The 12,662-nt window shown below is 41.2% G+C and overlaps 2 protein-coding genes across 2 annotated transcripts; both read right to left on the bottom strand.

The window, feature by feature from the left end:
* Window positions 1–8,464: 8,464 nt before the first annotated feature.
* LOC140035777 (uncharacterized) lies at window positions 8,465–8,884 on the bottom strand. Its single transcript, XM_072077154.1, has one exon. The coding sequence runs from the start codon at window positions 8,882–8,884 to the stop codon at window positions 8,465–8,467; it is 420 nt and encodes a 139-aa protein (XP_071933255.1).
* Window positions 8,885–9,535: 651 nt separating this feature from the next.
* On the bottom strand, window positions 9,536–11,932 carry LOC140035776 (uncharacterized). The gene is made up of 2 exons (XM_072077153.1): window positions 11,509–11,932; window positions 9,536–11,388 (listed from the first exon to the last, which is right to left on the bottom strand). The coding sequence occupies exons 1-2, from the start codon at window positions 11,930–11,932 to the stop codon at window positions 9,536–9,538; spliced, it is 2,277 nt and encodes a 758-aa protein (XP_071933254.1).
* Between the last annotated feature and the right edge of the window lie 730 nt (window positions 11,933–12,662).

Here is a 12,662-nt window from a genome sequence, read left to right as displayed (position 1 = left end):
TATAGACAATAAATCCAAAGATAGGTAAGAATGACCAATGTAAATACATGCCTTTTTAAAAAAGTTTAAGTTTCCATGATGGGATGCACTTGAATAGGAATTCTTTCATGTTATTTCTTACTTTGTATTTCGTTCAACTCACTTAGCATTCCTTACAAAATGGCAGGTCTATAGTGTACGCGATAAAAATTTCAAGTCTGCAAAACGACAAGAAAAAGAAATACACGACAAATATGTACTATATAAACTTAGCAAAAATATGTAGGTACAATCTCTGGAAGTTTCTCGAACTTATGGAGAGCTTCCTTCGATTCTTCTCCTCGAACACCAATCCAAGGGCTTCGCAGCTTGTTCTTGGATCAACCACCGACTCCTTCAAATCTTGATATGGAAGATTTGAAGGATTTGAAAATACTTGAAGGCTCAAGCCTTGATATGCGGAAGACTTGAGGAGCTTTGAGACCCAGACCTTCGTAGCTTGAAGCTTCAATACTTGAGTGTATGAGATGCTTCTTGATATCTCTGTGTCTCTGTCTGTGTGTTTGATTTGGTTAAGAGACCTCTATTTATAGGTGTAGCAAGAGGTGGAGGTTGAGAACCTATGTACCACTTTACTTGTCTTGCAAGACGTGCAGTCATATTAGGACTGTACCAGTCAAATATTATCTCTTCATTTTATATTTATTAATAAAGAGATAAGAAATTTATCGATTGGCCAAACTCGTGGGGACACGTGACATGGCGCCGTTTGACTGGCCAAGCTATTGCAGTATATAAGAGATATACTTGGATTAAATAACTCTAAATATTATCCCTTTTATACGGAATAAATATTTAGATATTTATCCAATGGACATGTGACATGATATAATCTGATTGGTGGAGATATCCCTGCAATTTGAATTGATCTGGAACACCTCGCCTTGACACGTGGCAAAATATAATTGGTCATTTAATAACCAATTTTTCCAAGTGTACGTGTCATATGGCAATATCCGATTGGACAAAAATATTTTATAGACCAATGGTAATTTTTAGAATTTAATTAAAATTCCATTGTCTACAAATGCCCTCTCGAAACTTGTTCGTGAATGTTGAAGACCGAAGCAAATTTTGAACGGACAAGTTTTGACATTTTTTTTTGTTTCAACTTGAACACCGTTGATATTTTAGCCTTTCAAATAAAACTCCTAAATGGGCTAAATTCCAAGCTTTGCAAACTTTATATCAATGACTTGCATCATATAGGATAGCTACGTGGAATACCACCAATTCATGCCTTATTGATCTCAATTTCCAAGACCACTAGTGCCTTCAATTTCCCGAGGCCGGATCACTCCATTTGGAAGCCTTATGTCCACCGTTTGAATATCAATCCAAGCAAAGTCCATTTAGTGTCATGGCTTTGCTCAAAGTTTTGCAATTCAAATATCAACTCATGGACTTTATCCAAAGCCTTTGCAATGCCGTGTCTATTAAACCACCGGCAAAGTCATACGACATGGTATTATCAAGTGCCTCATAGACCAATATAGACTAATGATACTTTAAAGGAGATGCTTTCATTGACATAAGGTGGTCATGCAAGACATTATAAATTCCACCGCTATGTTATCAAATGCATACAAAACTTGGTGAATTAGTGATCTCAATTTCCAAGACCCAAACGTGCAACTACCTCCAGTCCACGGCTTTGTTGAAACACAACCATAGCCCACGACACAACAAGTCATGCTTGCTCACTTGCCCAACTCCACATTGATTTAAAACTCTATGTTATCACAAATTCCACTAACACCAACGCAATCCCAAAGACTTCGGTAAACCAATTTCGGCTTCGGATGGTAAACACCATATCCATTAGGATTTGAAATTCACTAGAAGCCTACGGGACATGCACATTCCAATCTCAATTGACCAATCAGGAAGGTCCCGAAGCCAGATTCTAATCAACTTCAAACTCACCTTAAGGACTCCTTGGATCAAAGGATTTAGCTCTTCTGGAGTTCTGAAGTTTTGCGGAGATTACTCTCGTGAGGTAAATCACTTAATAAGAAGCTGACCGCAACAAGCCTTCAATACCCGAACAGAAACCATACATGAACTCTACCTCGTAAGCATTTGTCCTGGTGCACCTTGCATGCAAATTACTCTTTGGTTTGCCTAGAGTTTTCAACTTCAATTGCGAGACAAACATCCTATTCTTTGATCAATCATGAACTCCACCGCTGCGCAAGTTTCCATGCCGACATGACTTGCTCAGCTTATAGGGGTTGGTTGCGACAAGAATTCCTTCCAAGGCCAACATGAATGGAAGCTATATCGCATGGGATAATAAACTGGTCCTTTTTAGAAGCAAGCCCCCTGAAACCAGTGTAGAATCCACTTCCCAATATACAGCCGACTTAATTGCTAGGACCCCTGAAGATATCCTTCAAACGATTGAAGCGGACCAGGAAGCTAGTTGTATTTAAACTCAACTTTCTTCCGGATTTGTAGTAGAGATTCGTCCTATAAATCCCCCAAGTCCAAAGCCGTGAACTTGCTCAAGAAAAAAAAAAAATTTCTCTTCCCTTTTGATTCCCGAATATTGTTGTCACGAGGTGCCGCTGCTACGTCCCCTATTTTTGCTACTGCCGTCATTCACAATTTGCTAGTTTGCTTGGCCTTGCCGCCCCTTAAACTAATAGAATCAATTTGGAGTTGGTCAGAACGTGCCGAGCTACGCTAGGATTATTTTTAAGGTACGCACTACTCCTCCAAGCTATGGTACCACCCTGCTTGTGTTTCTTGTTCTACTACTTTGCATGGAACCGCGGCTTACCCTTGTAGTCTGTGCAACAATAGATTCGGAAACAACATTTTCGTTGTCAATGTTGCAAGCCGTTTGAAGGATCTGGTTGCTTCTTCCACTATAGCTTTGAAGGTAGTCGCTCTAATTCTCGTTCACACACCTTCATACCTTCTTGTATCGACGGTACCCATACTTGCTTTAATTTGTCTTGACAGCGTCTAACGCTTAAGATCTTCACTGAGCCGCAAGCATCAACTGTCATCCATTGGTAGTGTTTGAACAATTTTTTTTCTTTTTGCTCACCAGGTACTTGAAGTTCCCTTTCTTCTGTCCGTAATGTTTAATTGCTAAGTGTTTCTTTTTTCCCTGTTTTTGTTTTTTTTTGTTTTTCTGTTTTTTTTTTGTTTGCTTGTTTGTTGTTTTTTTTTCGTTTGCCCCCTTTTTTTTTGTTTGCCTCGTTTTTTTTTTTTTTTTTTTGCTTTGCTTTGTTTTTTTTTTTTTTGTCTTTTCTTTCTTTTTTTTATCTATTAGGACAATACCCAATATGATATTTGAACAAGAAATATCTTTTTTTTTCCTTTTTTTTTCTTTTTTTTTTCTAGAACTCCGACCTCAATTGTTTTTTTTTTTTGCTTTGCTTTGTTTTTTTTTTTTTGTCTTTTTTTTTTTACCCCACCTCATGTCAATATTTCAATTTTACTAACTTGTCCTCCCGTAGATAGCCCACCTCGTGCCTTTTTTTCAAAATTCCAGTAACCATGCAAATTAAGGACTACGCCGTGCCACTGTCACATATTTCGCTGACAGATGAACGGGGAGGCACGCAGTCAAAAAGCTTGTCACTACATGTTTACAAACCCGCAATTGGCCCGCTCGCTGAATCCTTCATATCCCTCGAAGGATGCTTTCATCTTGACAATTGGACTAGCAAGTGGACTAAGGAAGTGGTGGCGCCGTCGACTTTCTCTACTACGTCGAGAGAAGAAGAAGTGGTTGTGTTAAACTCGTCTCTTCATAATGGAGATCCGGAAATAGCCAAGTTCACACTTCCGTTCGTGGGATTCAATGTTGACAAAGCTACATGAAAAATCCCTTCGTCCTTCTTCGGTGAGGCGTGTTTCACCTCCCATTATTGGGAGTGGGTTGAGGACATGCTTGGAAGGTATAAAGACATACTCACACGTGCTGGTATATTTGAAGCCGTCTACGCGTCGAGATACTCCTACGATCGCTGTGAAAATATCTTGCGGGCCTTCTTCAAATATTGGTGTCCCTCGACGAACACGCTCCATACGCCCTTTGGGGAGTTGTCCATCACACTTTGGGACCTTTATCGACTTGGTGGCCTTTCGATTGACGGCGCGTTTTTCGATGAAGTTGTTCCTTCGGCGCGGGAGCTCCTCACTCGTGACAAAGAAGGGAAGCCACTTCTCCCCGAGAGCTGCAGGCACCTCTTTTCTGCCTACTACCACCTTTGGACGAACGACCAAGGGGTATGGATGAAAGACTGGATTCGCTTCTGGTTCAAAGGAGAGACTAGGTATAGTGCTCCTCCGAGTAGAGCGAATAGAAGGAAAACCACATCTAAACCAAAAATGACTTACAACCCTTCTGGAAGCGTGGAGACTTACGACCTTGCTGATACGAAGGACTTCAACGTCCCTTTCGACACACTGGACATTCCAGGATATTTAAGAAAGGAAACCTATATTGCGGCATTCATAGCGTGCTGGATTTGCAAGTTTCTTTTGCCAAGCAAAAAGATCGATCGCATTCGCCCAAGTGTCTTTAAAGTTGCATGCTTAATGGCTACAGGGAAAAGATTTTGTCTTGCAATTCCCGTCCTTGCGAGCATATATCATGGGTTGAGGGAGATCGTCTACGCCCCTAACCTTGGAGAATGCGGGGTAGCTTTTCCAATCCATTACGTCTATGCTTGGATTGGCCAATACTTTGACGTATATCACGAGAATAATCAAGTGAGTAGCCACCACGCGCGCATGACGAGATTTAGTGGTAAGAAAATGACAATATTTTATGGTCAATTGGAAGATGAGGAAATTTTCAAAGAAGTGAATCCTTTGATGCTCCCTAAATTGTGCTGGACTGAGAATGAAGAAAAGGCGTTGATCGATGACGGATCCTTATCATCAAGACTCACGAGCTATTTCATTAGTCAACGCTCTTGCCATTTAACTCTACGTAAGGACAATACTTTTATTATTGAAAAATATAATCCTTGCAGGTTTAGCAGACAATTCGGCTTTTGTCAAGACATTCCCAACAACTTGAAAGAAATCACTCATACTTACACTTTGGGCGAGGCTATTCAACTATGGGATTCTTCAGTTCGCACACAGACGCGATCTCGGATGACTATACCAGCGCATAGGAAGCATCCATTGATCACAAAAGACTATGACGCCTGGTGGTCGACTCGGTCAAATAGTGTCTCTTCAATTTCCTTTAAATTCACCGTTAAGATCCCTCAGCAATCATCGAAAAAGGGTAAGATTACCTCCGCTAACGAGTCAGTGCATCATAATGGAGCTATAAAGATTGTAACGGGTCTTGCCTCATCCACCCTGCGAAAGAACAAAACTACTAGCAGTCCCTCGAAAAATATTGCTGCAAAAAATAAGTCTTCCAAGGACTCTCGGCAGGCCATCAAAGAGGCGCAACCAGCGGTTCCAGCGAAAAAGACGCCGCCCAAAGTTTCGAAATCCTTATCGGCAACTCGTACTGAACAAGATATCGAAATTGAAACGGTGGACGATCGTGATTCTATCGAGGCTATAGAAAAGGAAGGAAATCAAGTTCAGGACATCGGATCTACCCAAGAAGGGGTCCATTCATTGGCGAGCGGTAGTAGTAGTCAAGATCGTCATTGGAACCGATCGAAGATGAGGACATCTTCTGATTTGGAGGAGATTTCCTTTACACCACCGTTGGTTGGAGTGTCGCCACTTAAGGTAATCATCTCTCCATCTTTTTCCTTTTAAAAATTTTTTTTTTAACTTTTTCCTTTTCAGCCCCCGTTTCTTGAATTCCGTCAAGAAGGTGTTGGTAACAATTCATCACCCGAACTCGAAACTGATGATATAATCTCAAACAACAAGAGTGACGAAGTAGCTATCAGTACTCCAAGACAACTTGCCCCCAGTGGAGGTACTTCGTCAATGCATAAGAAGGAGCTGACTAGTTCACACGAAATTCGAAAAAAACCTAAGGTAGCACTGGTTTCGGAATTTCATGGCCAAAAGTTGATCCAGGCACATCGAAGAAAGTACTTGCAGAGTTTGTGGATGGATTTCCGCGGACAGATTCTTGATACTCCAATTGAGCAGATCTCTTCTTTAAAAGAGTGTGCAGAGGAAATCATTGTAGAAATCACAAGAACGGATCCCGCCAATGGTCTCCCTTTAAAAGACCACTTGATGGAATTGTTTGCCAAGGCAGAGGCTTATGATGTTCTAGCATCTTCATCGTGGGAAAGGATGAGCAAAGAAACACATGCAGAACTCCTTTCCAAAGCGACCGTCCAACTCGAGAAAGTTAAGGCAAAGGGAGAAGAGCTAACTTGTCATTTGCAACGTTTTGAAGAAGAGTTGCAATCCATTGAAGCCAGGAAGAAGATTTTACAACAGGAACTCATCAGTTTGGAGAAACAAAACTTGGAAATCACCTCAACTATCGATCAAAAGCATGCGAATTTCAAAGAAATCCAAGCCGAAATAACCCAAGCGCATGATGAGCTATCTTCCATTGAAAATACTAGCATCTTGACTGATGATGCTGTGAAGGAACTTGAGGACAAGAAGTCTGCACTTGAATCATATAAAGTAGCTGTAGTGGAATACAAATTTGATATTTAGGCTTTCCACCATGTTCTTCTTTTCCTTGAACCACTCATTTTTTCTATGTAATGAATTTTTTTTTCTTTTTAATAATAGAACGCTTTTAATTTCTTATCTCTTATTTTTTTTTAAGAGAAAAGAACTCAATGGAGCATTTTATTATTATTATTATTTTTTTATATATTTTTTTTTGAAAGAGAAAAAATTTTTTTTTTTTTACAAAGAACAAGGATTTGATTTAAAGTGGTGTAACTGAACTTAGAAGTTGCCCTCCAAACTGCCTACGTATCCCAACAAGGGGAATCAAATCACACGTAGTTCCTGCCTTTCACATTTTAACCTCATGCGGGCCAGGAGTATCTATTTGTTTACCACCTTAGACTTGGTGGAGTGTTTCAGCAGATTAACCACATGCTACACTATTGGTGGTTGCCATCCACAGTTTTAGCTCATGCGGGCCAGGAGCTTCTCGTGGTTTCGATTACGCATAATACCTTTTTAGGTATTTGCCATTGATGGGGCCAACCCTTAATCCATCTTCAGCAACCAACTTGTATGAGCCATTTGTATATACTTCTCGAACGACATATGGACCATCCCACTTAGCAGTGAACTTTCTTTGTCCTCCATGAGTGAGAATGATCGGTCTCCGAACAGCGATTACTAACTCTCCAATTTGAAAAGAGCGTGGCCGGACATGCCTATTGAATGCTTTTGAAAGACGGGCCTGATAGCACTCAATCCGTTGCTGGGTTTCCAATCTCTTTTCGTCGAGTGCTTCTAACTCCTCAAGGCGAAGACGGACATTATCTTCTCCACTGAGCCCTTCTTGAATCGCAATTTTTAGCGAAGGTATTTGACACTCAAGTGGAAGAACAGCTTCAACACCATAAACAAGCGCGTATGGGGTCGCTTGCGTGGGAGTTCGAAAAGTAGTTCGGTATGCCCAAAGTGCTTCTCCAATTCGAAAATGCCAATCCCTTCTCGATTTATTCACGACTTTCTTCAACAGATTACATAAGGTCTTGTTGAATGCTTCAGCGAGTCCATTTGCAGCAGCGTAGTACATGGACGAATTGTATTGTTTGAAATGAAACTTCTCGCAAAGTTTATTCATTGCTACATTGCAAAAAGGCTTACCATTATCGGTAATGATATAACGCGGGACTCCATACCGATAAATGACGTGCAAGCGAATGAAATCCACTACATTCTCCTTTTTGACCTCTCTTAGAGGAATCGCTTCAGCCCACTTTGAAAAGTAATCCGTCGCCGCCAAAATAAAAACATGTCCGCCAGAAGATTTTGGAAGTGGTCCAACTATATCCAAACCCCAAGCATCGAACGGCCAAGAAGCCACAGTTGGGTGCAATGGTTCAGGGGGCTGATGGATGAAATTGCCATGAAATTGACATGCTTGACATCTTCTAGCAAAGTCAATGCAATCCTTTACCATTGTTTGCCAGTAGTATCCCATTCTTTTAATACGAAAGTGTAATTTCGGGCCAGACTGGTGAGCACCGCATATCCCCGAGTGAGCCTCCTCCATTGCTTGCATGGCCTCATCTTCTCCAAGACATCGTAGAAACACCCCATCGAATGACCTTCGGTAAAGCGTCCCTTTGTAGTAAATGAAACGTGGTGCTCGACGACGTATATCAACCCTTTTCTTAGGATCTTCTGGTAACTTTCCATGATTAAGATAATCAATGATGAGGTGACGCCAATCCTCCTTTTCGATCTCATGAACAAAAATATGATAAGTATTTTCTTCTTCACTATCATTACTTTCATCAAACATCGGAGGTATGACTCAATTTTGACATATTGAAATCTGATTTCGATGAGAAGGTAGAGTGATCATGGACGCTACTCTTGCCAAAGAGTCAGTTTGTTGGTTAAAATTTCTAGGGATATGTTCTATAGTGACACTATCCAAATATCCCATGAGTCGTCTTGCATACTTATAATATGGGATAAATTCAGGTTTCTTGACATCATAAATACCAAGAAGTTGATTTACCACCAATTTTGAGTCACCATAGACCCTAAGATGCAACTGCTTCATATCTACAGCCGTTTCAAGACCAAGAATCAACGCCTGATATTTGGCCACATTGTTTGAACACCGGCGTGTTAAAGTGAAGGAGTACGGCAACACATCTGCTTCAGGAGTATAAAAGACAACTCCCGCACCAGCTCCATCACGGTGAGCAGCTCCATCAAAATACATTGATCACGGGGATTCGACCATAAATACCTCTTCATCGGGCAGTTCATCAGTCAACTCCCACTCGGCAAGTATGGGATGATCGGCTAAAAAGTCTGTCAATATTTGTCCTTTGACAGCCTTCGCAGGTACATAAATAATTTCAAATTGCTGAAACTGGAGGTACCATCTCGCGAGCCGATCAGACAGTACAAGTTTTGCCATCACATATTTAATGGGATTAGACTTAGATATGAGTCGAATAGTGTGTGCTTGAAAATAATGTTTTAATTTCTGAATGACAAATATAAGTGCCAAGCACAACTTCTCGATGGGTGAGTAATTCAACTCATTAGGTGTCATCATCCGACTCAATTAATACAGCGCATGCTCCTTCCCTTCATCATTTTCTTGAGCAAGTAAGGCCCCAACCGACCGTTCTTGGGCGGAAATATAAAGAATCAATGGTTTTCCTGGGATGGGTGCAACCAAAACTGGAGGACTCATGAGATACGTTTTGATGCTTGTAAAGGCATTCCTACACGATTCATCCCACTCGAAGGGTACCCCTTTCTTCATCAGTCGACTGAAGGGTTGGCATCGCCCGGTCAAATTAGAGATAAACCTCCGGATATATGCCAACTTCCCTTGAAAGCTCTTCAATTCATGAATATTTCACGGTTCAGGCATGTTCACGATGGCATCGATTTTAAATCGATCGACCTCTATTCCCCGTTGATGAACGATGAAACCGAGAAATTTGTCAGAAGTAACTCCGAATGCGCATTTTAAAGGATTCATCTTCAGTTGGTATCTTCGAAGGCGTTGAAAAACTCTTCGAAGGTCTTGAATATGATCCTCTCGCTTCTTTGATTTCACCACAAGGTCGTCGACGTAGCACTGCACATTCTTATGGAGCATATCATCAAAAATTCTTTGCATTGCCCTTTGATATGTCGCTCCAGCGTTCTTCAAGCCAAACGGCATCACTTTATAGCAATAAATTCCCTTGGGGGTGCGGAAGGCAGTGAGCTCCTCATCCTCGGACGCCATATGTATTTGATTGTAGCCAGACGATCCATCGAGAAAAGATAGCGCTTCGTGCCCGGTCGTAGCATCTACCGTCAATTCCGTGATGGGGAGCGGAAAATCATCTTTGGGACAAGCCTCATTTAAGTCTCGAAAATCAACACAAATTCGGATTTTCCCATTCTTCTTCCTCACAGGGACAATGCTTGAAATCCATGTTGGATATTTTACTTCTCGTATGAATCCGGCTTCAATCAATCGATTTATCTCATTTTCTATCAAAGGAATCAATTCGGGCCGAAAGCGCCTTTGCGTTTGCTTGACAGATTTTGTTCCTCGCTTGACGGACAAATTATGAACGGCGACCCTTGGATCCAAACCAGGCATGTCTGAGTAATTCCAGGCAAAGACGTCCCTGAACTCGAGCAGCAAATCAACATACTCTTTTTCTTCTTCAGGAGTCATACAAGAGCTTATGTAAATTGAGCGAGGATCGTCGCTTGTGCCAAGGTTAATCTCCTTTAGTTCATCGACCGTATTTTTTACCCCTTGTTCAAGTTCAGCGAGAGCGTCATCTGCATCTTCTCCTTCTTCTTCAAGGTCACTGATCGTAATATGGTGACAGGAAGCCGTACTTTCTTGACCCTGTTCTTCAAAAATAGTTTCAATTCTTACATTGAATAAATCTCCATAGTGCATGAAGAAATTGGAGACTCGCTTTCTTGGTCTGTTCTTCTTTATTGGAGTAAGACTTTCTTCCCTGGCAACTTGGTACTCTTGTTTCTTACTGCCTAATCTCTCATGGACGGGCGACTTCAGATTTTTCGGCTGCGGGCCAAGTCTGTCAAACACAGAAGTACGTTTTGACTTATTTTCCAATCGGTCGAACACAGATCTCTTTCGGCTTGTGACCTCCATTTCTTCGTTCACATAGTTACAACTCGCTATTTTGATCATTATACGAACAGGAGAGGGCGGTTGAGAACCAAGACCCATCGATGAACTTTCAACATTATAGCCCCTTTCTTTCAACATTTTCTGCGTAGGTGTCAATCCGTGAGTCCTCTCGCCAGTCACTTCAGGAGGGAGTTTGCCCAATGTATTCTTCTCATTTGGGTTATAACCCGCCTTAGCAAGAAGTCTATAGGCGTTTGGATCAAAACCTTCTTGAGTCCGATTAGTTGGTAGCGGGTAATGTTCCACTGCCGGTTCTTCTTTGGGAGGAACAAACCCTTGCAAGCTCACCTTCTCAATTTTAACAGGCTCTATCTTGGTGAGCGGAACATTTAATGTGTCATTTCTAATAAAAGAAGACTGGCCTTCTTCTCTCTTTGATTTTGGAGTATACCGCAAAATGGGTACTTTGGAATCTTGACTTTCTTCCCTTACTGATTCCTTTCTTTTTGCTTCTTTGTGAAGATAAAATTTGGCATCGGCAAAGTGAGTTTCGGCTTCCGTGAAAGGTTTGTCGTCGGCAGTAACTTTCTTAACAATACCGTCTCGACAATATTTGAAACATTGATGCAGAGTAGATGGTATAATTTCATTCTCGTGAATCCAGGGCCTTCCCAAAAGCATGTTATAAGAGGTTTTGGTTTCAATGATATGAAATAACGCACTTGAAGACAGCTCACCAATGAGCAATTCAAGCCTTATGAGGCCAATTGCTCTTTGCCCCCCTTGATTAAATCCTTGGATCATGAGGCGGCTCTGGGAGAGTTCATCACTTGAGATTCCTAACTCTTTCATAGCACGTACGGACATGATATTGACAGCAGATCCCCTATCAATGAGTACCCGACTCATCTTTTGTTCTCGAACATATGCACTAACAAACAAAGGTCGATTGTGGGTCTTGAACTCAACAGTTAAATCATCATCATCAAAAATGATGGTCGCTGCACAATCCACCGGTGATTTATCGTCGACTTTGAGTTTTTCCTCAAATTCAGTGCCAATTTGTGTGATTTGAGGATTTTCAGTTTTGACGACATTACAAGAAGTGAAATCATCGGTATCGTCACTTAAATACCCCTTGGGCATAAATTCTCTCAGTGTCACGGGCTGCCGAACCTGCTGAAAATCTGAAAGAATTGGTTTTATGGCCACTCTCTTTTATTTTCTGGTTGCATTTTGTCGTTTCATCGTTACTTTTGGCTTTGTCGAATGGATGCTTTTCGAAAAGATGTACTTTATTTTTGGCTTGCAAGTTCTCTTTCGAGTGACTAAAGTCCATCCTTCATTATCATCTTCGACAACATCTTCAATTGACGATTTTTCAAACTCCGTTTGTACAGACAGAGCACTGCTTGATGTGGGTAGAACTTCTATCGGGCAACACACTAATCCAAATATTATTGTTGTTTGGTTTGCTGACGCTTTATCCTCCTCAAGAAGGATTTTTCCTTGACGGGCCAATTCCATAATTTTATCTTTAAAGACAAAGCATTTAGTGAGAGGGTGGCCAATCAAGCGATGATAACAGCAATAATTTGGATCATTGACTTGACCAACTTCCTCTGGGCGCTTCATGTCGGGAAGTTCAAGGAGTTTCTCCTTGAAAAGATCATCAAACATTCCTTGTAAATCGGATTCGAGGAAGGGGTACTCCTTCTCTTGCATTTCTTTTAGAGTAGGTCTTCTTACCGACCTATTTTGAGGAGAGTCTACTCTTTCGGTGACTTTTCGACTTACTTTGGTAGCAATCTTCATGGGAGCTGTATTTATTGCCATGGATTCCTTATTATTGAATCTTGAAGGAGGCTTGCACCCT

The sequence above is a fragment of the Coffea arabica genome, chromosome 2c (genome assembly GCF_036785885.1).
Source record: "Coffea arabica cultivar ET-39 chromosome 2c, Coffea Arabica ET-39 HiFi, whole genome shotgun sequence".
Taxonomy (NCBI): Eukaryota; Viridiplantae; Streptophyta; class Magnoliopsida; order Gentianales; family Rubiaceae; genus Coffea; species Coffea arabica.
The sequence above is the reverse complement of the archived record's forward strand: the minus strand, read 5'-3'. Positions and strand labels throughout refer to the sequence as shown.